At 38.1% G+C, this 26,531-nt stretch overlaps 1 protein-coding gene across 1 annotated transcript; it reads right to left on the bottom strand.

The window, feature by feature from the left end:
- Window positions 1–55: 55 nt before the first annotated feature.
- Vinc (vinculin) lies at window positions 56–26,531 on the bottom strand. Its single transcript, XM_070997783.1, has 5 exons — window positions 26,378–26,531; window positions 1,639–3,829; window positions 1,440–1,570; window positions 973–1,371; window positions 56–802 (listed from the first exon to the last, which is right to left on the bottom strand). Exons 1-5 carry the CDS (start codon window positions 26,432–26,434, stop codon window positions 695–697), a joined length of 2,886 nt encoding a protein of 961 aa, XP_070853884.1. The 5' UTR covers window positions 26,435–26,531; the 3' UTR covers window positions 56–694.

The following is a 26,531-nucleotide window of genomic DNA, read 5'->3' as shown; positions in this document are numbered from 1 at the left end:
TTTTGTGTAATGCATATGTAACACAACCACCAATTCATTAATTAAGACTCGAGACTCAGTTTTATTTCAATTATATTTGTATTGAACATGACACACATCGTTTTCGGATTACACGTTTGCGCTTAACACTTGCGTCAGCAGATGTACTGTGTATTCCGTTTGCTGTTTTAGTGAGTTAGATTTCAAACAAAAACTGCACTCTAGAGATTAGGGGAAGGGTTCGATAAATGCTTCTGTTAGTACACTACAAATACAAAGGAGGCGGGTGACGATTTAAAGTTCCTTGAAGGGCAAACGTTAGCCCACTGCATATGTTCACTTATTATATACATTGCATTCGCTTAAATCTGACTGCTTGTATCTACATATTGCTTTCCTTTCCATTTCTTTTTTTCATGGTTTTCGCTTTTTATTGCACGCTTAATAATTAATTTTACAATTATCGAAAAAAGGGAAGAGGGAAAAGGGGGGTAGGACATGAGCACAAGTCTTCGAGGACATAATAAATAGTTGCAGGCACTTATATAACTGAATTTCAGATGGAACATATTAGGGGATTAACATTTAAGATAGAAATCATTAAGATTAGTGTTTAGCTTTGTATGTTACACAAGGCACGTGGCAGGTGGCAGGTGGCGTTTGATCAGGATGGTACCTGGCTCTAGCACTCTACGGTACGGTACTCCCATGTCATCTAGTACTGATACCACGGCTGCCGACGCACCCACTGCAGCCGATTGCTTGTCTGATCCGACCGGATCTTGATGCTGGCTCCCTCGGCGGCGCGCACAGTCTCCTTCACCTGGAAACCGAAATGGAAAGAGATGGAATTTAGTGATGGTAAGGGAGCAGAATAAGAAAAAAAACATTTGATCACTACACTCGGGCAGATAGCAAAGAAGAGTTTGTCACTCGAGGAAACAGTCCTTATGGCAATTACATGTAACCAAATTAAAAATTCTTGGGACTTACGCTCTGCATGAGGTTCTGGGCATTGCCCACCAGCATCTCGGTCGCCTCGCGATCCTCGTCGGATCCCTGGGCGCCCAGCATGGTGGCCTTCACGGTGGACAGGATCTTCAGCTGGGTGCCGATGGTGGGGATGCGCTCGCACACCTGCAGCAGATTGGTGCGGATGCGGCGATCGGTGCACTGGCGGGCCAGCTCCTTGGCCAGACGGGTCACATCCTCGGAGGCCTCGGCGATCTTCTTGGCGGTGGCGATCAGCTCCCGCTTGCTGCCCCGCGAGTCGGAGAGCACCAGCTCGCTGAGGCGGGCCATCAGTATGGCCATGCGCTTGGCGGCCGCAATGATCTCGTTGTCCTTGGACGACCACTGGCGCACCTCCTGGTGCAGGCCACGGGCGGCGATCTGGAAGGGAGAAAAGGATTTCAGTCAGTACACCTTAAAAATCGGACATGGCTGGGCTAAAAGCTTACCAGGATGGGCTGATTGGCATGCGGCATCGTACGGAAGACGCCCTCGTCCTCGTCATCCGTTTCCGGCGGTGGCGGACGCACTGGCGCCAATCCCTCCCTGGGCAGTGGTGGACGCGGTGGAGCACGCTCAGCTGGAAAATAAGAAGGAAGAAATTGTTTGAGAGGGAGTAGATGGCAAAGCCACAGACTGGATACCCACCATTTTGGTTGGACAGATGCAAGGCGCTTAGCTCCGGAATGGGTGGCGGCAGGGAGGTAGGCAGCGGCGGAGGCTGCGGCGGCGCAATAGCATCCCGCACCTCGCGCACATCGCCCAGGAGCCGCTGGAAGGAGTTCTTCCAAGCGGCCGCTGCCGCCGGATCGGCTATGTTGGTGGCCACCAGCTTGGCATCGCCCACCATGGCGGGCAGCGAGCGTTCCAGCCGATTGGCGGCGGCATTCAGGCGCTCCGTGAACACGGGATCCTCAGAGTTGTCCGCCTCCTGCTTGGCCACCAGCAGGACACGGTTGATCAGCCGGGCAATGTTTGAGGTGTTGTCCACCATCTTCTGCGGCTGGCGGGCGTGGATGGCGTCCTCGCAGAGCTTTGCATACACTTGCATATGCTCCTCAGAGGTCTTGATGAAGTCAGCCGGATCGGTGGCCTGGTCGCAGAGGGTTCGCATGCGGAGCACGGTGTCCGCATACTGTTGCTTGAGGTTCTGCAGATGCTCATCGGCCGCCTTGCTGCCCGGGTAGTTCATCCGGATGCGGCCGGCGCTAATGAGCTGTGGGGTCAGCGAGTCCACCTGGGCGGCGGATGAGAGTAGGATCTCGGCGATCTTCTTGTTGCCACAGGCTCCGCCGGCGGCCACCATCCGCGAGGTCTTCGAGGCGCGATCGCTGAAGGCCTGCAGGTTGTTGGACTTCTGGTTGAAGTTCTGCTCCCTGCCCGGGGTTCCCTCCGGCTGGAGAACCGCCTCTGTGAATTGCTTTAGCGGCGTGCTCACGTCCATGAAGTCCTGCACAATGCGATTGACCAGGGCATTCTGGATGGCCGCCTTCAGCTCGTAGAGCTTCTGGGTGAGCTGCTTGGCCGCCTGCTTGGCCGCCGGTCCGGAGCCGGCTGCCTGTCGCTTGAGGCGCTCCACCTCGTCGCACAGCTGCTGGATCTCGGCCTTCTGGTGGCCGGGACAGCCCTCGGCCACCTTGCGGCCCTCCTCCACGATCAGGTTGATGGCCCGCTCGCCCAGGCCGCCGTCGTTGATCTCCGGGTGCTGCAACCACTTGACCGCCTGCTCCAGACGACCCTGGATGGTGTGGGCCGTCTGCTGGACGCCGGCCTTGTCCACGCCGAGCACCGCCTGGTGGACCAGCGACTGGAGCTCGCCCAGCCGATCGCGAATGCCTCTGGCCAAGGACTCCGCCTGGGGGCTCTGGCCCTTGCCGTCCTGGCGCAGTTCGCACAGCGTGTTGGCCATGGCCGTCACCTCATCCGCCAGCTTGCGGATGGGGTACGAGTCCTGCGGCAGACAGCGCTCCGAAATCTCCGTGGCATTGTCGATGACCTGGCGTAGAGCCTTCTCGCCGACGCCGCCGCGCAGGGCATAGGGATTCGATAGCCACTCGTTGGCCAGCTCCATTTTGTTGGAGATCGCATTGGAGAGCTTCTTCAGCACGGTAAGATTGTCCAGCTCGCTGGTGTCCTCGTCGTAGGTGGTCAGCTGCAGCACGCGGATGATCTCCTGCAGCTCATCGCTCATCCTGGCCGCCAGGTAGTTCCTGTTCTCGGCGGCCTCCTCGGCACCACGACCCTGCTGCTCCACAATGTGGATGTACACCTTCATGCTGCAGATGAGGATGGGGGCCAGGGTCTTCACTTGCTCCAGGCAGCGCACCAGGATCTCGCTGTGCACCTGATGGGTCAGCTCCTTCTCGCGGCCGCCCACCTCCCGGTGCACCTTGCTCAGGCAGGGCGACAGGTCCTTGAGGAACTGCACCAGCTGCTCCATCGTGTTGATAACCTCAGCGACGGCAAGGTAGTCCAGCACCCGCTTGCACTCCTGGATGATCTTGCGCACCTCGCTCTCGTCGAAGCAGAGCAGCAGCGAGGAGGTGCCCTGCAGGATGCCGCGGCTCCCCTCGATTAGCTTCTTGCGCGCCGGACCCGAGTACGGGTCGGAGCGGAGCATATCGGACGCCTCCTCCAGCAGCTGCGAGGCACCCTCCACGCGGTGCAATGCCGAGGGCATGTCCTGGCGCAGGATCTTGTCGTCGGAGCTGTTGATCGTCTCGCGGCCCACCTTCACCAGATTGGCCACCGCCGCCGACACCACCTGCACCGGTCGGCTGAGATCCGGCATCGCGTTGCCATCCTCGGCTTCCTCGTGCAGGATCACCAGCCGAGATACCTGGATGGGGGCGAGGTAGGTTTGACGGGGGATAGGAAATGGGAAATAACACAGTATTTAGTAAACGGTCTTTACGCTTTGTACATCTACAAATCTATATCAATATCTATTTCTAGGTTGTATGCGAAATGGAGAGGGGTTGCTAAGGAATTGTGGGACTTCCGATCAGTAAAGTACTATTATCCTTCCCCATTTCTACCCAGGCTTTGTAATCACAACAGTACTAAACCTCAACCGATTCTAGTTTGATCTATTGATCTATTTAATATTTCCCTATGATAAACGACGAAAAATAGCACTTTTGACCAAAATCTAAATCCCAAAAAAAACCCTTACAAAAAATGAATAATTTTGTCAAAAAATAAGTCTTCCTTAAAATGATGGGGATCGATAGCAATTGAAGCAAGCTGCTCAAAACAGTCGGTTTTTTTGCTGTACGCCTTGATTTGACTGAACTACGATGGAAATACCACTAAAAAATGAGTATTTTTGACCAAAATCTGAATCCCAAAAAAAACCGAGCTACCCCCTTACAAAAAATGAAAAATTTTGTCAAAAAATAAATCTTCCTTAAAATTATGGGGATCGATAGCAATTGAAGCAAGCTGCTCAAAACAGTCGGTTTTTTTGCTGTACGCCTTGATTTGACTGAACTACGATGGAAATACCACTAAAAAATGAGTATTTTTGACCAAAATCTGAATCCCAAAAAAAAAGGAGCTACCCCCTTACAAAAAATGAAAAATTTTGTCAAAAAATAAATCTTCCTTAAAATTATGGGGATCGATAGCAATTGAAGCAAGCTGCTCAAAACAGTCGGTTTTTTTGCTGTACGCCTTGATTTGACTGAACTACGATGGAAAAACCACTAAAAATTGAGAATTTTTGACCAAAATCTGAATCCCAAAAAAAACCGAGCTACCCCCTTACAAAAAATGAAAAATTTTGTCAAAAAATAAATCTTCCTTAAAATGATAGGGATCGATAGCAATTGAAGCAAGCTGCTCAAAACAGTCGGTTTTTTTGCTGTACGCCTTGATTTGACTGAACTACGATGGAAAAACCACTAAAAAATGAGTATTTTTGTCCAAAATCTGAATCCCAAAAAAAACCGAGCTACCCCCTTACAAAAAATGAAAAATTTTGTCAAAAAATAAATCTTCCTTAAAATGATAGGGATCGATTGCAATTGAAGCAAGCTGCTCAAAACAGTCGGTTTTTTGCTGTACGCCTTGATTTGACTGAACTACGATGGAAAAACCACTAAAAAATGAGTATTTTTGACCAAAATCTGAATCCCAAAAAAAACCGAGCTACCCCCTTACAAAAAATGACAAATTTTGTCAAAAAATAAATCTTCCTTAAAATTATGGGGATCGATTGCAATTGAAGCAAGCTGCTCAAAACAGTCGGTTTTTTTGCTGAACGCCTTGATTTGACTGAACTACGATGGAAAAACCACTAAAAAATGAGTATTTTTGACCAAAATCTGAATCCCAAAAAAAACCGAGCTACCCCCTTACAAAAAATGAAAAATTTTGTCGAAAAATAAATCTTCCTTAAAATGATAGGGATCGATTGCAATTGAAGCAAGCTGCTCAAAACAGTCGGTTTTTTTGCTGTACGCCTTGATTTGACTGAACTACGATGGAAAAACCACTAAAAAATGAGTATTTTTGACCAAAATCTGAATCCCAAAAAAAACCGAGCTACCCCCTTACAAAAAATGAAAAACTTTGTCAAAAAATAAATTTTCCTTAAAATGATAGGGATCGATAGCAATTGAAGCAAGCTGCTCAAAACAGTCGGTTTTTTTGCTGTACGCCTTGATTTGACTGAACTACGATGGAAAAACCACTAAAAAATGAGTATTTTTGACCAAAATCTGAATCCCAAAAAAAACCGAGCTACCCCCTTACAAAAAATGAAAAATTTTGTCAAAAAATAAATCTTCCTTAAAATTATGGGGATCGATTGCAATTGAAGCAAGCTGCTCAAAACAGTCGGTTTTTTTGCTGTACGCCTTGATTTGACTGAACTACGATGGAAAAACCACTAAAAATTGAGAATTTTTGACCAAAATCTGAATCCCAAAAAAAACCGAGCTACCCCCTTACAAAAAATGAAAAATTTTGTCAAAAAATAAATCTTCCTTAAAATGATAGGGATCGATAGCAATTGAAGCAAGCTGCCCAAAACAGTCGGTTTTTTTGCTGAACGCCTTGATTTGACTGAACTACGATGGAAAAACCACTAAAAAATGAGTATTTTTGACCAAAATCTGAATCCCAAAAAAAACCGAGCTACCCCCTTACAAAAAATGAAAAATTTTGTCAAAAAATAAATCTTCCTTAAAATGATAGGGATCGATTGCAATTGAAGCAAGCTGCTCAAAACAGTCGGTTTTTTGCTGTACGCCTTGATTTGACTGAACTACGATGGAAAAACCACTAAAAAATGAGTATTTTTGACCAAAATCTGAATCCCAAAAAAAACCGAGCTACCCCCTTACAAAAAATGACAAATTTTGTCAAAAAATAAATCTTCCTTAAAATTATGGGGATCGATTGCAATTGAAGCAAGCTGCTCAAAACAGTCGGTTTTTTTTGCTGAACGCCTTGATTTGACTGAACTACGATGGAAAAACCACTAAAAAATGAGTATTTTTGACCAAAATCTGAATCCCAAAAAAAACCGAGCTACCCCCTTACAAAAAATGAAAAATTTTGTCGAAAAATAAATCTTCCTTAAAATGATAGGGATCGATTGCAATTGAAGCAAGCTGCTCAAAACAGTCGGTTTTTTTGCTGTACGCCTTGATTTGACTGAACTACGATGGAAAAACCACTAAAAAATGAGTATTTTTGACCAAAATCTGAATCCCAAAAAAAACCGAGCTACCCCCTTACAAAAAATGAAAAACTTTGTCAAAAAATAAATTTTCCTTAAAATGATAGGGATCGATAGCAATTGAAGCAAGCTGCTCAAAACAGTCGGTTTTTTTGCTGTACGCCTTGATTTGACTGAACTACGATGGAAAAACCACTAAAAAATGAGTATTTTTGACCAAAATCTGAATCCCAAAAAAAACCGAGCTACCCCCTTACAAAAAATGAAAAATTTTGTCAAAAAATAAATTTTCCTTAAAATGATAGGGATCGATAGCAATTGAAGCAAGCTGCTCAAAACAGTCGGTTTTTTTGCTGAACGCCTTGATTTGACTGAACTACGATGGAAAAACCACTAAAAAATGAGTATTTTTGACCAAAATCTGAATCCCAAAAAAAACCGAGCTACCCCCTTACAAAAAATGAAAAATTTTGTCGAAAAATAAATCTTCCTTAAAATGATAGGGATCGATTGCAATTGAAGCAAGCTGCTCAAAACAGTCGGTTTTTTTGCTGTACGCCTTGATTTGACTGAACTACGATGGAAAAACCACTAAAAAATGAGTATTTTTGACCAAAATCTGAATCCCACAAAAAAACGAGGTACCCCCTTACAAAAAATGAAACATTTTGTCAAAAAATAAATCTTTCTTAAAATGATAGGGATCGATAGCAATTGAAGCAAGCTGCCCAAAACAGTCGGTTTTTTTGCTGAACGCCTTGATTTGACTGAACTACGATGGAAAAACCACTAAAAAATGAGTATTTTTGACCAAAATCTGAATCCCAAAAAAAACCGAGCTACCCCCTTACAAAAAATGACAAATTTTGTCAAAAAATAAATCTTCCTTAAAATTATGGGGATCGATTGCAATTGAAGCAAGCTGCTCAAAACAGTCGGTTTTTTTGCTGAACGCCTTGATTTGACTGAACTACGATGGAAAAACCACTAAAAAATGAGTATTTTTGACCAAAATCTGAATCCCAAAAACAACCGAGCTACCCCCTTACAAAAAATGAAAAATTTTGTCAAAAAATAAATTTTCCTTAAAATGATGGGGATCGATAGCAATTGAAGCAAGCTGCTCAAAACAGTCGGTTTTTTTGCTGTACGCCTTGATTTGACTGAACTACGATGGAAAAACCACTAAAAAATGAGTATTTTTGACCAAAATCTGAATCCCAAAAAAAAACCGAGCTACCCCCTTACAAAAAATGAAAAACTTTGTCAAAAAATAAATTTTCCTTAAAATGATAGGGATCGATAGCAATTGAAGCAAGCTGCTCAAAACAGTCGGTTTTTTTGCTGTACGCCTTGATTTGACTGAACTACGATGGAAAAACCACTAAAAATTGAGAATTTTTGACCAAAATCTGAATCCCAAAAAAAACCGAGCTACCCCCTTACAAAAAATGAAAAATTTTGTCAAAAAATAAATCTTCCTTAAAATGATAGGGATCGATAGCAATTGAAGCAAGCTGCTCAAAACAGTCGGTTTTTTTGCTGTACGCCTTGATTTGACTGAACTACGATGGAAAAACCACTAAAAAATGAGTATTTTTGACCAAAATCTGAATCCCAAAAAAAACCGAGCTACCCCCTTACAAAAAATGAAAAATTTTGTCAAAAAATAAATCTTCCTTAAAATTATGGGGATCGATTGCAATTGAAGCAAGCTGCTCAAAACAGTCGGTTTTTTTGCTGTACGCCTTGATTTGACTGAACTACGATGGAAAAACCACTAAAAATTGAGAATTTTTGACCAAAATCTGAATCCCAAAAAAAACCGAGCTACCCCCTTACAAAAAATGAAAAATTTTGTCAAAAAATAAATCTTCCTTAAAATGATAGGGATCGATAGCAATTGAAGCAAGCTGCCCAAAACAGTCGGTTTTTTTGCTGAACGCCTTGATTTGACTGAACTACGATGGAAAAACCACTAAAAAATGAGTATTTTTGACCAAAATCTGAATCCCACAAAAAAACGAGGTACCCCCTTACAAAAAATGAAACATTTTGTCAAAAAATAAATCTTCCTTAAAATGATAGGGATCGATAGCAATTGAAGCAAGCTGCCCAAAACAGTCGGTTTTTTTGCTGAACGCCTTGATTTGACTGAACTACGATGGAAAAACCACTAAAAAATGAGTATTTTTGACCAAAATCTGAATCCCAAAAAAAACCGAGCTACCCCCTTACAAAAAATGAAAAATTTTGTCAAAAAATAAATCTTCCTTAAAATGATAGGGATCGATTGCAATTGAAGCAAGCTGCTCAAAACAGTCGGTTTTTTGCTGTACGCCTTGATTTGACTGAACTACGATGGAAAAACCACTAAAAAATGAGTATTTTTGACCAAAATCTGAATCCCAAAAAAAACCGAGCTACCCCCTTACAAAAAATGACAAATTTTGTCAAAAAATAAATCTTCCTTAAAATTATGGGGATCGATTGCAATTGAAGCAAGCTGCTCAAAACAGTCGGTTTTTTTGCTGAACGCCTTGATTTGACTGAACTACGATGGAAAAACCACTAAAAAATGAGTATTTTTGACCAAAATCTGAATCCCAAAAAAAACCGAGCTACCCCCTTACAAAAAATGAAAAACTTTGTCAAAAAATAAATCTTCCTTAAAATGATAGGGATCGATTGCAATTGAAGCAAGCTGCTCAAAACAGTCGGTTTTTTTGCTGTACGCCTTGATTTGACTGAACTACGATGGAAAAACCACTAAAAAATGAGTATTTTTGACCAAAATCTGAATCCCAAAAAAAACCGAGCTACCCCCTTACAAAAAATGAAAAACTTTGTCAAAAAATAAATTTTCCTTAAAATGATAGGGATCGATAGCAATTGAAGCAAGCTGCTCAAAACAGTCGGTTTTTTTGCTGTACGCCTTGATTTGACTGAACTACGATGGAAAAACCACTAAAAAATGAGTATTTTTGACCAAAATCTGAATCCCAAAAAAAACCGAGCTACCCCCTTACAAAAAATGAAAAACTTTGTCAAAAAATAAATTTTCCTTAAAATGATAGGGATCGATAGCAATTGAAGCAAGCTGCTCAAAACAGTCGGTTTTTTTGCTGTACGCCTTGATTTGACTGAACTACGATGGAAAAACCACTAAAAAATGAGTATTTTTGACCAAAATCTGAATCCCAAAAAAAACCGAGCTACCCCCTTACAAAAAATGAAAAATTTTGTCAAAAAATAAATTTTCCTTAAAATGATAGGGATCGATAGCAATTGAAGCAAGCTGCTCAAAACAGTCGGTTTTTTTGCTGTACGCCTTGATTTGACTGAACTACGATGGAAAAACCACTAAAAAATGAGTATTTTTGACCAAAATCTGAATCCCAAAAAAAACCGAGCTACCCCCTTACAAAAAATGAAAAACTTTGTCAAAAAATAAATTTTCCTTAAAATGATAGGGATCGATAGCAATTGAAGCAAGCTGCTCAAAACAGTCGGTTTTTTTGCTGTACGCCTTGATTTGACTGAACTACGATGGAAAAACCACTAAAAATTGAGAATTTTTGACCAAAATCTGAATCCCAAAAAAAACCGAGCTACCCCCTTACAAAAAATGAAAAATTTTGTCAAAAAATAAATCTTCCTTAAAATGATAGGGATCGATAGCAATTAAAGCAAGCTGCTCAAAACAGTCGGTTTTTTTGCTGTACGCCTTGATTTGACTGAACTACGATGGAAAAACCACTAAAAAATTAGTATTTTTGTCCAAAATCTGAATCCCAAAAAAAACCGAGCTACCCCCTTACAAAAAATGACAAATTTTGTCAAAAAATAAATCTTCCTTAAAATTATGGGGATCGATTGCAATTGAAGCAAGCTGCTCAAAACAGTCGGTTTTTTTGCTGTACGCCTTGATTTGACTGAACTACGATGGAAAAACCACTACAAAATGAGTATTTTTGACCAAAATCTGAATCCCAAAAAAAACCGAGCTACCCCCTTACAAAAAATGAAAAACTTTGTCAAAAAATAAATCTTCCTTAAAATGATGGGGATCGATAGCAATTGAAGCAAGCTGCTCAAAACAGTCGGTCTTTTTGCTGTACGCCTTGATTTGACTGAACTACGATGGAAAAACCACTACAAAATGAGTATTTTTGACCAAAATCTGAATCCCAAAAAAAACCGAGCTACCCCCTTACAAAAAATGAAAAACTTTGTCAAAAAATAAATTTTCCTTAAATTGATAGGGATCGATAGCAATTGAAGCAAGCTGCTCAAAACAGTCGGTTTTTTTGCTGTACGCCTTGATTTGACTGAACTACGATGGAAAAACCACTAAAAATTGAGAATTTTTGACCAAAATCTGAATCCCAAAAAAAACCGAGCTACCCCCTTACAAAAAATGAAAAATTTTGTCAAAAAATAAATCTTTCTTAAAATGATAGGGATCGATAGCAATTGAAGCAAGCTGCTCAAAACAGTCGGTTTTTTTGCTGTACGCCTTGATTTGACTGAACTACGATGGAAAAACCACTAAAAAATTAGTATTTTTGTCCAAAATCTGAATCCCAAAAAAAACCGAGCTACCCCCTTACAAAAAATGACAAATTTTGTCAAAAAATAAATCTTCCTTAAAATTATGGGGATCGATTGCAATTGAAGCAAGCTGCTCAAAACAGTCGGTTTTTTTGCTGTACGCCTTGATTTGACTGAACTACGATGGAAAAACCACTACAAAATGAGTATTTTTGACCAAAATCTGAATCCCAAAAAAAACCGAGCTACCCCCTTACAAAAAATGAAAAACTTTGTCAAAAAATAAATCTTCCTTAAAATGATGGGGATCGATAGCAATTGAAGCAAGCTGCTCAAAACAGTCGGTCTTTTTGCTGTACGCCTTGATTTGACTGAACTACGATGGAAAAACCACTACAAAATGAGTATTTTTGACCAAAATCTGAATCCCAAAAAAAACCGAGCTACCCCCTTACAAAAAATGAAAAACTTTGTCAAAAAATAAATTTTCCTTAAATTGATAGGGATCGATAGCAATTGAAGCAAGCTGCTCAAAACAGTCGGTTTTTTTGCTGTACGCCTTGATTTGACTGAACTACGATGGAAAAACCACTAAAAATTGAGAATTTTTGACCAAAATCTGAATCCCAAAAAAAACCGAGCTACCCCCTTACAAAAAATGAAAAATTTTGTCAAAAAATAAATTTTTCTTAAAATGATAGGGATCGATAGCAATTGAAGCAAGCTGCTCAAAACAGTCGGTTTTTTTGCTGTACGCCTTGATTTGACTGAACTACGATGGAAAAACCACTAAAAAATGAGTATTTTTGACCAAAATCTGAATCCCAAAAAAAACCGAGCTACCCCCTTACAAAAAATGAAAAATTTTGTCAAAAAATAAATTTTCCTTAAATTGATAGGGATCGATAGCAATTGAAGCAAGCTGCTCAAAACAGTCGGTTTTTTTGCTGTACGCCTTGATTTGACTGAAACTTTGTCAAAAAATAAATTTTCCTTAAAATGATAGGGATCGATAGCAATTGAAGCAAGCTGCTCAAAACAGTCGGTTTTTTTGCTGTACGCCTTGATTTGACTGAACTACGATGGAAAAACCACTAAAAATTGAGAATTTTTGACCAAAATCTGAATCCCAAAAAAAACCGAGCTACCCCCTTACAAAAAATGAAAAATTTTGTCAAAAAATAAATCTTCCTTAAAATGATAGGGATCGATAGCAATTGAAGCAAGCTGCTCAAAACAGTCGGTTTTTTTGCTGAACGCCTTGATTTGACTGAACTACGATGGAAAAACCACTAAAACATTAGTATTTTTGACCAAAATCTGAATCCCAAAAAAAACCGAGCTACCCCCTTACAAAAAATGAAAAATTTTGTCAAAAAATAAATCTTCCTTAAAATTATGGGGATCGATTGCAATTGAAGCAAGCTGCTCAAAACAGTCGGTTTTTTTGCTGTACGCCTTGATTTGACTGAACTACGATGGAAAAACCACTAAAAATTGAGAATTTTTGACCAAAATCTGAATCCCAAAAAAAACCGAGCTACCCCCTTACAAAAAATGAAAAATTTTGTCAAAAAATAAATCTTCCTTAAAATGATAGGGATCGATAGCAATTGAAGCAAGCTGCCCAAAACAGTCGGTTTTTTTGCTGAACGCCTTGATTTGACTGAACTACGATGGAAAAACCACTAAAAAATTAGTATTTTTGACCAAAATCTGAATCCCACAAAAAAACGAGGTACCCCCTTACAAAAAATGAAACATTTTGTCAAAAAATAAATCTTCCTTAAAATGATAGGGATCGATAGCAATTGAAGCAAGCTGCCCAAAACAGTCGGTTTTTTTGCTGAACGCCTTGATTTGACTGAACTACGATGGAAAAAACCACTAAAAAATGAGTATTTTTGACCAAAATCTGAATCCCAAAAAAAACCGAGCTACCCCCTTACAAAAAATGACAAATTTTGTCAAAAAATAAATCTTCCTTAAAATTATGGGGATCGATTGCAATTGAAGCAAGCTGCTCAAAACAGTCGGGTTTTTTTGCTGTACGCCTTGATTTGACTGAACTACGATGGAAAAACCACTAAAAAATGAGTATTTTTGACCAAAATCTGAATCCCAAAAAAAACCGAGAGCTACCCCCTTACAAAAAATGAAAAACTTTGTCAAAAAAATAAATTTTCCTTAAAATGATAGGGATCGATAGCAATTGAAGCAAGCTGCTCAAAACAGTCGGTTTTTTTGCTGTACGCCTTGATTTGACTGAACTACGATGGAAAAAACCACTAAAAAATGAGTATTTTTGACCAAAATCTGAATCCCAAAAAAAACCGAGCTACCCCCTTACAAAAAATGAAAAACTTTGTCAAAAAATAAATTTTCCTTAAAATGATAGGGATCGATAGCAATTGAAGCAAGCTGCTCAAAACAGTCGGTTTTTTTGCTGTACGCCTTGATTTGACTGAACTACGATGGAAAAACCACTAAAAAATGAGTATTTTTGACCAAAATCTGAATCCCCAAAAAAAACCGAGCTACCCCCTTACAAAAAATGAAAAATTTTGTCAAAAAATAAATTTTCCTTAAAATGATAGGGATCGATAGCAATTGAAGCAAGCTGCTCAAAACAGTCGGTTTTTTTTGCTGTACGCCTTGATTTGACTGAACTACGATGGAAAAACCACTAAAAAATGAGTATTTTTGACCAAAAATCTGAATCCCAAAAAAAACCGAGCTACCCCCTTACAAAAAATGAAAAACTTTGTCAAAAAATAAATTTTCCTTAAAATGATAGGGATCGATAGCAATTGAAGCAAGCTGCTCAAAACAGTCGGTTTTTTTGCTGTACGCCTTGATTTGACTGAACTACGATGGAAAAACCACTAAAAATTGAGAATTTTTGACCAAAATCTGAATCCCAAAAAAAACCGAGCTACCCCCTTACAAAAAATGAAAAATTTTGTCAAAAAATAAATCTTCCTTAAAATGATAGGGGATCGATAGCAATTAAAGCAAGCTGCTCAAAACAGTCGGTTTTTTTTGCTGTACGCCTTGATTTGACTGAACTACGATGGAAAAACCACTAAAAAATTAGTATTTTTGTCCAAAATCTGAATCCCAAAAAAAACCGAGCTACCCCCTTACAAAAAAAATGACAAATTTTGTCAAAAAATAAATCTTCCTTAAAATTATGGGGATCGATTGCAATTGAAGCAAGCTGCTCAAAACAGTCGGTTTTTTTGCTGTACGCCTTGATTTGACTGAACTACGATGGAAAAACCACTACAAAATGAGTATTTTTGACCAAAATCTGAATCCCAAAAAAAACCGAGCTACCCCCTTTACAAAAAATGAAAAACTTTGTCAAAAAATAAATCTTCCTTAAAATGATGGGGATCGATAGCAATTGAAGCAAGCTGCTCAAAACAGTCGGTCTTTTTGCTGTACGCCTTGATTTGACTGAACTACGATGGAAAAACCACTACAAAATGAGTATTTTTGACCAAAATCTGAATCCCAAAAAAAACCGAGCTACCCCCTTACAAAAAATGAAAAACTTTGTCAAAAAATAAATTTTCCTTAAATTGATAGGGATCGATAGCAATTGAAGCAAGCTGCTCAAAACAGTCGTTTTTTTTTGCTGTACGCCTTGATTTGACTGAACTACGATGGAAAAACCACTAAAAATTGAGAATTTTTGACCAAAATCTGAATCCCCAAAAAAAAACCGAGCTACCCCCTTACAAAAAATGAAAAATTTTGTCAAAAAATAAATCTTCTTAAAATGATAGGGATCGATAGCAATTGAAGCAAGCTGCTCAAAACAGTCGGTTTTTTTTGCTGTACGCCCTTGATTTGACTGAACTACGATGGAAAAAACCACTAAAAAATTAGTATTTTTGTCCAAAATCTGAATCCCAAAAAAAACCGAGCTACCCCCTTACAAAAAATGACAAATTTTGTCAAAAAATAAATCTTCCTTAAAATTATGGGGATCGATTGCAATTGAAGCAAGCTGCTCAAAACAGTCGGTTTTTTTTGCTGTACGCCTTGATTTGACTGAACTACGATGGAAAAACCACTACAAAATGAGTATTTTTGACCAAAATCTGAATCCCAAAAAAAACCGAGCTACCCCCCTTACAAAAAATGAAAAACTTTGTCAAAAAATAAATCTTCCTTAAAATGATGGGGATCGATAGCAATTGAAGCAAGCTGCTCAAAACAGTCGGTCTTTTTGCTGTACGCCTTGATTTGACTGAACTACGATGGAAAAAACCACTACAAAATGAGTATTTTGTGACCAAAATCTGAATCCCAAAAAAAACCGAGCTACCCCCTTACAAAAAATGAAAAACTTTGTCAAAAAATAAATTTTCCTTAAATTGATAGGGATCGATAGCAATTGAAGCAAGCTGCTCAAAACAGTCGGTTTTTTTTGCTGTACGCCTTGATTTGACTGAACTACGATGGAAAAAACCACTAAAAATTGAGAATTTTTTGACCAAAATCTGAATCCCAAAAAAAACCGAGCTACCCCCTTACAAAAAATGAAAAATTTTGTCAAAAAATAAATTTTTCTTAAAATGATAGGGATCGATAGCAATTGAAGCAAGCTGCTCAAAACAGTCGGTTTTTTTGCTGTACGCCTTGATTTGACTGAACTACGATGGAAAAAACCACTAAAAAATGAGTATTTTTGACCAAAATCTGAATCCCAAAAAAAAACCGAGCTACCCCCTTACAAAAAATGAAAAATTTTGTCAAAAAATAAATTTTCCTTAAATTGATAGGGATCGATAGCAATTGAAGCAAGCTGCCTCAAAACAGTCGGGTTTTTTTTGCTGTACGCCTTGATTTGACTGAAACTTTGTCAAAAAATAAATTTTCCTTAAAATGATAGGGATCGATAGCAATTGAAGCAAGCTGCTCAAAACAGTCGGTTTTTTTTGCTGTACGCCTTGATTTGACTGAACTACGATGGAAAAACCACTAAAAATTGAGAATTTTTGACCAAAATCTGAATCCCAAAAAAAAACCGAGCTACCCCCTTACAAAAAATGAAAAATTTTGTCAAAAAATAAATCTTCCTTAAAATGATAGGGGATCGATAGCAATTGAAGCAAGCTGCTCAAAACAGTCGGTTTTTTTTGCTGAACGCCTTGATTTTTAGTATTTTTGACCAAAATCTGAATCCCAAAAAAAACCGAGCTACCCCCTTACAAAAAATGAAAAATTTTGTCAAAAAATAAATCTTCCTTAAAATTATGGGGATCGATTGCAATTGAAGCAAGCTGCTCAAAACAGTCGGTTTTTTTGCTGTACGCCTTGATTTGACTGAACTACGATGGAAAAACCACTAAAAATTGAGAATTTTTGACCAAAATCTGAATCCCAAAAAAAACCGAGCTACCCCCTTACAAAAAATGAAAAATTTTGTCAAAAAATAAATCTTCCTTAAAATGATAGGGATCGATAGCAATTGAAGCAAGCTGCCCAAAACAGTCGGTTTTTTTGCTGAACGCCTTGATTTGACTGAACTACGATGGAAAAACCACTTAAAAAATTAGTATTTTTTGACCAAAATCTGAATCCCACAAAAAAACGAGGTACCCCCTTACAAAAAATGAAACATTTTGTCAAAAAATAAATCTTCCTTAAAATGATAGGGATCGATAGCAATTGAAGCAAGCTGCCCAAAACAGTCGGTTTTTTTTGCTGAACGCCTTGATTTGACTGAACTACGATGGAAAAACCACTAAAAAATGAGTATTTTTGACCAAAATCTGAATCCCAAAAAAAACCGAGCTACCCCCTTACAAAAAATGACAAATTTTGTCAAAAAATAAATCTTCCTTAAAATTATGGGGATCGATTGCAATTGAAGCAAGCTGCTCAAAACAGTCGGTTTTTTTGCTGTACGCCTTGATTTGACTGAACTACGATGGAAAAACCACTAAAAAATGAGTATTTTTGACCAAAATCTGAATCCCAAAAAAAACCGAGCTACCCCCTTACAAAAAATGAAAAATTTTGTCGAAAAATAAATCTTCCTTAAAATGATAGGGATCGATTGCAATTGAAGCAAGCTGCTCAAAACAGTCGGTTTTTTTTGCTGTACGCCTTGATTTGACTGAACTACGATGGAAAAACCACTAAAAAATGAGTATTTTTGACCAAAATCTGAATCCCAAAAAAAACCGAGCTACCCCCTTACAAAAAATGAAAAACTTTGTCAAAAAATAAATTTTCCTTAAAATGATAGGGATCGATAGCAATTGAAGCAAGCTGCTCAAAACAGTCGGTTTTTTGCTGTACGCCTTGATTTGACTGAACTACGATGGAAAAACCACTAAAAAATGAGTATTTTTGACCAAAATCTGAATCCCAAAAAAAACCGAGCTACCCCCTTACAAAAAATGAAAAACTTTGTCAAAAAATAAATTTTCCTTAAAATGATAGGGATCGATAGCAATTGAAGCAAGCTGCTCAAAACAGTCGGTTTTTTTGCTGTACGCCTTGATTTGACTGAACTACGATGGAAAAACCACTAAAAAAATGAGTATTTTGACCAAAATCTGAATCCCAAAAAAAACCGAGCTACCCCCTTACAAAAAATGAAAAACTTTGTCAAAAAATAAATTTTCCTTAAAATGATAGGGATCGATAGCAATTGAAGCAAGCTGCTCAAAACAGTCGGTTTTTTTGCTGTACGCCTTGATTTGACTGAACTACGATGGAAAAACCACTAAAAATTGAGAATTTTTGACCAAAATCTGAATCCCAAAAAAAACCGAGCTACCCCCTTACAAAAAATGAAAAACTTTGTCAAAAAATAAATTTTCCTTAAAATGATAGGGATCGATAGCAATTGAAGCAAGCTGCTCAAAACAGTCGGTTTTTTTGCTGTACGCCTTGATTTGACTGAACTACGATGGAAAAACCACTAAAAATTGAGAATTTTTTGACCAAAATCTGAATCCCAAAAAAAACCGAGCTACCCCCTTACAAAAAATGAAAAATTTTGTCAAAAAATAAATCTTCCTTAAAATGATAGGGATCGATAGCAATTGAAGCAAGCTGCTCAAAACAGTCGGTTTTTTTGCTGTACGCCTTGATTTGACTGAACTACGATGGAAAAACCACTAAAAAATTAGTATTTTTGTCCAAAATCTGAATCCCAAAAAAAACCGAGCTACCCCCTTACAAAAAATGACAAATTTTGTCAAAAAATAAATCTTCCTTAAAATTATGGGGATCGATTGCAATTGAAGCAAGCTGCTCAAAACAGTCGGTTTTTTTGCTGTACGCCTTGATTTGACTGAACTACGATGGAAAAACCACTACAAAATGAGTATTTTTGACCAAAATCTGAATCCCAAAAAAAACCGAGCTACCCCCTTACAAAAAATGAAAAACTTTGTCAAAAAATAAATCTTCCTTAAAATGATAGGGATCGATAGCAATTGAAGCAAGCTGCTCAAAACAGTCGGTTTTTTTGCTGTACGCCTTGATTTGACTGAACTACGATGGAAAAAACCACTAAAAAATTAGTATTTTTGTCCAAAATCTGAATCCCAAAAAAAACCGAGCTACCCCCTTACAAAAAATGACAAATTTTGTCAAAAAATAAATCTTCCTTAAAATGATGGGGATCGATAGCAATTGAAGCAAGATGCTCAAAACAGTCGGTCTTTTTGCTGTACGCCTTGATTTGACTGAACTACGATGGAAAAACCACTACAAAATGAGTATTTTTGACCAAAATCTGAATCCCAAAAAAAACCGAGCTACCCCCTTACAAAAAATGAAAAACTTTGTCAAAAAATAAATCTTCCTTAAAATGATAGGGATCGATAGCAATTGAAGCAAGCTGCTCAAAACAGTCGGTTTTTTTGCTGTACGCCTTGATTTGACTGAACTACGATGGAAAAACCACTAAAAAATGAGTATTTTTGACCAAAATCTGAATCCCAAAAAAAACCGAGCTACCCCCTTACAAAAAATGAAAAACTTTGTCAAAAAATAAATTTTCCTTAAATTGATAGGGATCGATAGCAATTGAAGCAAGCTGCTCAAAACAGTCGGTTTTTTTGCTGTACGCCTTGATTTGACTGAACTACGATGGAAAAACCACTAAAAATTGAGAATTTTTGACCAAAATCTGAATCCCAAAAAAAACCGAGCTACCCCCTTACAAAAAATGACAAATTTTGTCAAAAAATAAATCTTCCTTAAAATGATGGGGATCGATAGCAATTGAAGCAAGCTGCTCAAAACAGTCGGTCTTTTTGCTGTACGCCTTGATTTGACTGAACTACGATGGAAAAACCACTACAAAATGAGTATTTTTGACCAAAATCTGAATCCCAAAAAAAACCGAGCTACCCCCTTACAAAAAATGAAAAACTTTGTCAAAAAATAAATCTTCCTTAAAATTATAGGGATCGATAGCAATTGAAGCAAGCTGCTCAAAACAGTCGGTTTTTTTGCTGTACGCCTTGATTTGACTGAACTACGATGGAAAAACCACTAAAAAATGAGTATTTTTGACCAAAATCTGAATCCCAAAAAAAACCGAGCTACCCCCTTACAAAAAATGAAAAACTTTGTCAAAAAATAAATTTTCCTTAAATTGATGGGGATCGATAGCAATTGAAGCAAGCTGCTCAAAACAGTCGGTTTTTTTGCTGTACGCCTTGATTTGACTGAACTACGATGGAAAAACCACTAAAAATTGAGAATTTTTGACCAAAATCTGAATCCCAAAAAAAACCGAGCTACCCCCTTACAAAAAATGAAAAATTTTGTCAAAAAATAAATCTTCCTTAAAATGATAGGGATCGATAGCAATTGAAGCAAGCTGCTCAAAACAGTCGGTTTTTTTGCTGTACGCCTTGATTTGACTGAACTACGATGGAAAAACCACTAAAAAATGAGTATTTTTGACCAAAATCTGAATCCCAAAAAAAACCGAGCTACCCCCTTACAAAAAATGAAAAATTTTGTCAAAAAATAAATTTTCCTTAAATTGATAGGGATCGATAGCAATTGAAGCAAGCTGCTCAAAACAGTCGGTTTTTTTGCTGTACGCCTTGATTTGACTGAACTACGATGGAAAAACCACTAAAAATTGAGAATTTTTGACCAAAATCTGAATCCCAAAAAAAACCGAGCTACCCCCTTACAAAAAATGAAAAATTTTGTCAAAAAATAAATCTTCCTTAAAATGATAGGGATCGATAGCAATTGAAGCAAGCTGCTCAAAACAGTCGGTTTTTTTGCTGTACGCCTTGATTTGACTGAACTACGATGGAAAAACCACTAAAAAATGAGTATTTTTGACCAAAATCTGAATCCCAAAAAAAACCGAGCTACCCCCTTACAAAAAATGAAAAATTTTGTCAAAAAATAAATTTTCTTTAAAATGATAGGGATCGATAGCAATTGAAGCAAGCTGCTCAAAACAGTCGGTTTTTTTGCTGTACGCCTTGATTTGACTGAACTACGATGGAAAAACCACTAAAAATTGAGAATTTTTGACCAAAATCTGAATCCCAAAAAAAACCGAGCTACCCCCTTACAAAAAATGAAAAATTTTGTCAAAAAATAAATCTTCCTTAAAATGATAGGGATCGATAGCAATTGAAGCAAGCTGCTCAAAACAGTCGGTTTTTTTGCTGTACGCCTTGATTTGACTGAACTACGATGGAAAAACCACTAAAAAATGAGTATTTTTGTCCAAAATCTGAATCCCAAAAAAAACCGAGCTACCCCCTTACAAAAAATGAAAAACTTTGTCAAAAAATAAATTGTCCTTAAAATGATAGGGATCGATAGCAATTGAAGCAAGCTGCTCAAAACAGTCGGTTTTTTTGCTGTACGCCTTGATTTGACTGAACTACGATGGAAAAACCACTAAAAAATGAGTATTTTTGACCAAAATCTGAATCCCAAAAAAAACCGAGCTACCCCCTTACAAAAAATGAAAAACTTTGTCAAAAAATAAATCTTCCTTAAAATTATGGGGATCGATTGCAATTGAAGCAAGCTGCTCAAAACAGTCGGTTTTTTTGCTGTACGCCTTGATTTGACTGAACTACGATGGAAAAACCACTAAAAAATGAGTATTTTTGACCAAAATCTGAATCCCAAAAAAAACCGAGCTACCCCCTTACAAAAAATGAAAAACTTTGTCAAAAAATAAATTGTCCTTAAAATGATAGGGATCGATAGCAATTGAAGCAAGCTGCTCAAAACAGTCGGTTTTTTTGCTGTACGCCTTGATTTGACTGAACTACGATGGAAAAACCACTAAAAATTGAGAATTTTTGACCAAAATCTGAATCCCAAAAAAAACCGAGCTACCCCCTTACAAAAAATGAAAAATTTTGTCAAAAAATAAATTTTCCTTAAAATGATAGGGATCGATAGCAATTGAAGGAAGCTGCTCAAAACAGTCGGTTTTTTTGCTGTACGCCTTGATTTGACTGAACTACGATGGAAAAACCACTAAAAATTGAGAATTTTTGACCAAAATCTGAATCCCAAAAAAAACCGAGCTACCCCCTCACAAAAAATGAAAAATTTTGTCAAAAAATAAATCTTCCTTAAAATGATAGGGATCGATAGCAATTGAAGCAAGCTGCTCAAAACAGTCGGTTTTTTTGCTGTACGCCTTGATTTGACTGAACTACGATGGAAAAACCACTAAAAAATGAGTATTTTTGTCCAAAATCTGAATCCCAAAAAAAACCGAGCTACCCCCTTACAAAAAATGACAAATTTTGTCAAAAAATAAATCTTCCTTAAAATTATGGGGATCGATTGCAATTGAAGCAAGCTGCTCAAAACAGTCGGTTTTTTTGCTGTACGCCTTGATTTGACTGAACTACGATGGAAAAACCACTAAAAAATTAGTATTTTTGACCAAAATCTGAATCCCAAAAAAAACTGAGCTACCCCCTCACAAAAAATGAAAAACTTTGTCAAAAAATAAATTTTCCTTAAAATGATAGGGATCGATAGCAATTGAAGCAAGCTGCTCAAAACAGTCGGTTTTTTTGCTGTACGCCTTGATTTGACTGAACTACGATGGAAAAACCACTAAAAAATGAGTATTTTTGACCAAAATCTGAATCCCAAAAAAAAACCGAGCTACCCCCTTACAAAAAATGACAAATTTTGTCAAAAAATAAATCTTCCTTAAAATGATAGGGATCGATAGCAATTGAAGCAAGCTGCTCAAAACAGTCGGTTTTTTTGCTGTACGCCTTGATTTGACTGAACTACGATGGAAAAACCACTAAAAAATGAGTATTTTTGTCCAAAATCTGAATCCCAAAAAAAACCGAGCTACCCCCTTACAAAAAATGACAAATTTTGTCAAAAAATAAATCTTCCTTAAAATTATGGGGATCGATTGCAATTGAAGCAAGCTGCTCAAAACAGTCGGTTTTTTTGCTGTACGCCTTGATTTGACTGAACTACGACGGAAAAACCACTAAAAAATGAGTATTTTTGACCAAAATCTGAATCCCAAAAAAAACCGAGCTACCCCCTTACAAAAAATGAAAAACTTTGTCAAAAAATAAATCTTCCTTAAAATTATGGGGATCGATTGCAATTGAAGCAAGCTGCTCAAAACAGTCGGTTTTTTTGCTGTACGCCTTGATTTGACTGAACTACGATGGAAAAACCACTAAAAAATGAGTATTTTTGACCAAAATCTGAATCCCAAAAAAAACCGAGCTACCCCCTTACAAAAAATGAAAAACTTTGTCAAAAAATAAATTGTCCTTAAAATGATAGGGATCGATAGCAATTGAAGCAAGCTGCTCAAAACAGTCGGTTTTTTTGCTGTACGCCTTGATTTGACTGAACTACGATGGAAAAACCACTAAAAATTGAGAATTTTTGACCAAAATCTGAATCCCAAAAAAAACCGAGCTACCCCCTTACAAAAAATGAAAAACTTTGTCAAAAAATAAATCTTCCTTAAAATTATGGGGATCGATTGCAATTGAAGCAAGCTGCTCAAAACAGTCGGTTTTTTTGCTGTACGCCTTGATTTGACTGAACTACGATGGAAAAACCACTAAAAAATGAGTATTTTTGACCAAAATCTGAATCCCAAAAAAAAACCGAGCTACTCCCTTACATAAAATGACAAATTTTGTCAAAAAATAAATCTTCCTTAAAATGATAGGGATCGATAGCAATTGAAGCAAGCTGCTCATAACAGTCGGTTTTTTTGCTGTACGCCTTGATTTGACTGAACTACGATGGAAAAACCACTAAAAAATGAGTATTTTTGTCCAAAATCTGAATCCCAAAAAAAACCGAGCTACCCCCTTACAAAAAATGAAAAATTTTGTCAAAAAATAAATCTTCCTTAAAATGATAGGGATCGATTGCAATTGAAGCAAGCTGCTCAAAACAGTCGGTTTTTTTGCTGTACGCCTTGATTTGACTGAACTACGATGGAAAAACCACTAAAAAATGAGTATTTTTGTCCAAAATCTGAATCCCAAAAAAAACCGAGCTACCCCCTTACAAAAAATGACAAATTTTGTCAAAAAATAAATCTTCCTTAAAATTATGGGGATCGATTGCAATTGAAGCAAGCTGCTCAAAACAGTCGGTTTTTTTGCTGTACGCCTTGATTTGACTGAACTACGATGGAAAAACCACTAAAAAATGAGTATTTTTGACCAAAATCTGAATCCCAAAAAAAAACCGAGCTACCCCCTCACAAAAAATGACAAATTTTGTCAAAAAATAAATCTTCCTTAAAATTATGGGGATCGATTGCAATTGAAGCAAGCTGCTCAAAACAGTCGGTTTTTTTGCTGTACGCCTTGATTTGACTGAACTACGATGGAAAAACCCCTATAAATGAGAATTTTTTACCAAAATCTGATTTGTCATCACAAGAGTTTATTATTTTACTACTTTAGTCATCAAATCTCCCATATTTCTATTATATTTTACATACAAATAATAATTCCATCAATCATTTCCGCCCCTGCTCCACATTCGCTTTGTCAATTGAAGCCCCTTGAATTCAACAGAAACAATTAGATCTTGTAACCGGAGTGGGCTTTCATTGGTGATCAGTGATTACAAAAAGCTCCCGATCCCGCTCCATTCAACCGTTCGCGCAGTCAAGCGCGCTGATTGATCAATCAATTCCAATGGAGTTGTTTATGGAAGCAAAACTGTTAATGATCTTGCTGCGTGATCGCCCGACTGCAAGCCCACTCGGATTTATGGATATGTGGATCCAACAGCTTTGCTCCAATAGCCATTCAATAGCTCCATTCATTCACCGATTCGTTTTTGGATGCGGATTCGACTTCGAATTTAAACTCGAATTCATATGTGGGCGGCGCCTTGGTGCGCCACATGGTGCATGGCATTCGGACTTGACATCAGCATCGAAATCAGCACCTGCTCAAGGTGTTTCTGGCCATTTGTCTATTTATAGAGAGTGAGCAGCGGCCATCGTCGCTAATCTCCACTGAGCCGCACTAAACCGTAACTAAATCGAAGCTCGGTCAAGTCAAAGGCCTAAGACCCCCGGACTTGAGACTTAACTGGTGTAATCCGGGGGATTAGCGGGTTAGCAGCCACTGAGCGGCATTACATTTTACATACATCGCATTGCCATTCATTGCTGGACGCCACCAATTAGCCACAATTGGCCCACTTGATTAATTAATTATGCAATTAGGCAGCTTTGGTAGTCGGCTCTCCAACGGCTTATTTTACAGACTTGTGTATCCATGGGCTGATTGATGTGCTGAATGATCGTTTTTAATTCATTTGTTTGCCCGCAGCACCCATCCACCCACCATATAGAAAATCCTCCCCACGGCGGATGACTAATGCACTGGGCTTGCTTTTTGGCACAGTTTTCAGACCACAATCCTCACTCATCCGCATCCGATGGATAGGTATGGGTGTAGGTATACGTATATACATAGTGTTTGGTCTATGGTGTACCTACACCTACTACTCCCACACCTTCTTTCCTCACCTCTTGGCATTATAGGTTTTGCCTTTGCCATGATTTCATTTTCATTGCTTGTCCGTCGTAAATGTTTTTATTTTGGTTGCTTCCTCTCGAAAAAGCTGAAGATGCTGAATGTTGTTGCCGCCGTTGTTGGATTTTACTAAACGTATTTTATGCTTCTATTTTTGGAAGAGGGCCAAAAAAAAATATACCCCGCATCTCGTCTCTGATTTGTTTTCTTTGCTCCGCCGGATTTTTCATTTTCATTTGTTGCGCTCGCGTTATTAAATTAAAATTCTGTCTGTCCTCAGAAGCTCAGGTTGGCCGCTGGCCTCTGATCAACATTTATTCTTATTATTCCTACCTCATTTATTTTTAGACCCGTTAAGTAACGCCAAAAAACAAAAAGGCCAAACAACACAACAACAACTGATCGCTGATCACCTCCTCTCCGCAAGTTTGTTTCATCCGATGATGGAAAACACACATAAATAAATGGGTATACATTGTGGGGGCGAACGGAACGGAATGGATCGGAAGGGGGATTCACGTATATAGCATAGCATAACACCTAACACATGCCACACAGATGTCAGGTTTAAATAGCTACCGATAAGTGATCAATAATCGGTAATCAGTGATCAGTTTAGGTGGGGAAAATGAAGAGTGGAGTCAGTGGTGTGTTCTTCTACTACGCAAATATACACTGAGGTTAAGCATCAAATCAAATCAAATCTTTGATTTCAATAACTTAATTTCAACATCAAAACTTAAGAAACACATATATTTAAGAAAAAGATAAAAGATTGTTATTTGGAATAGTTATATAGTCTATATTAATCAGGAACTTAAATAACTGATAAGCATAAGTATCACCTTAGCTATTTAAGCTTAAGTTCAACATCTTTCGATTGTCAAAAATGTTTCCTCAGTGTATATTAACATTTATGTTTCGCAAGTGTGTCCTTTTGATCAACCTATTAATAACCATGAAACGTTACCTTCTTAGGCGCCAATTTGCTTACTAGTTATAGCTATGCGAACAAGAGATTTACTTGAAACAAAAGTTCAGTCCTCCATCTTAAGCCCCAAAAGCGTATACCCCATTTACGAACGATGCTTACCTGCTGGGCAACAGGATCTAATATGCTTTCGATGGTTTTTGTGTGGAAGACGGGCATTTTGGCTTCTTTGGCGCTTCCTTCTTTTTCAGTTTGTTTATCTCAGAATTGCTGCTTTCCTCTTTCTCTCTTTCTTGTGGGCCAGATCTCTAGTTAA

The sequence above is a fragment of the Drosophila suzukii genome, chromosome X (genome assembly GCF_043229965.1).
Source record: "Drosophila suzukii chromosome X, CBGP_Dsuzu_IsoJpt1.0, whole genome shotgun sequence".
In the NCBI taxonomy this organism is placed as follows: Eukaryota; Metazoa; Arthropoda; class Insecta; order Diptera; family Drosophilidae; genus Drosophila; species Drosophila suzukii.
The sequence above is the reverse complement of the archived record's forward strand: the minus strand, read 5'-3'. Positions and strand labels throughout refer to the sequence as shown.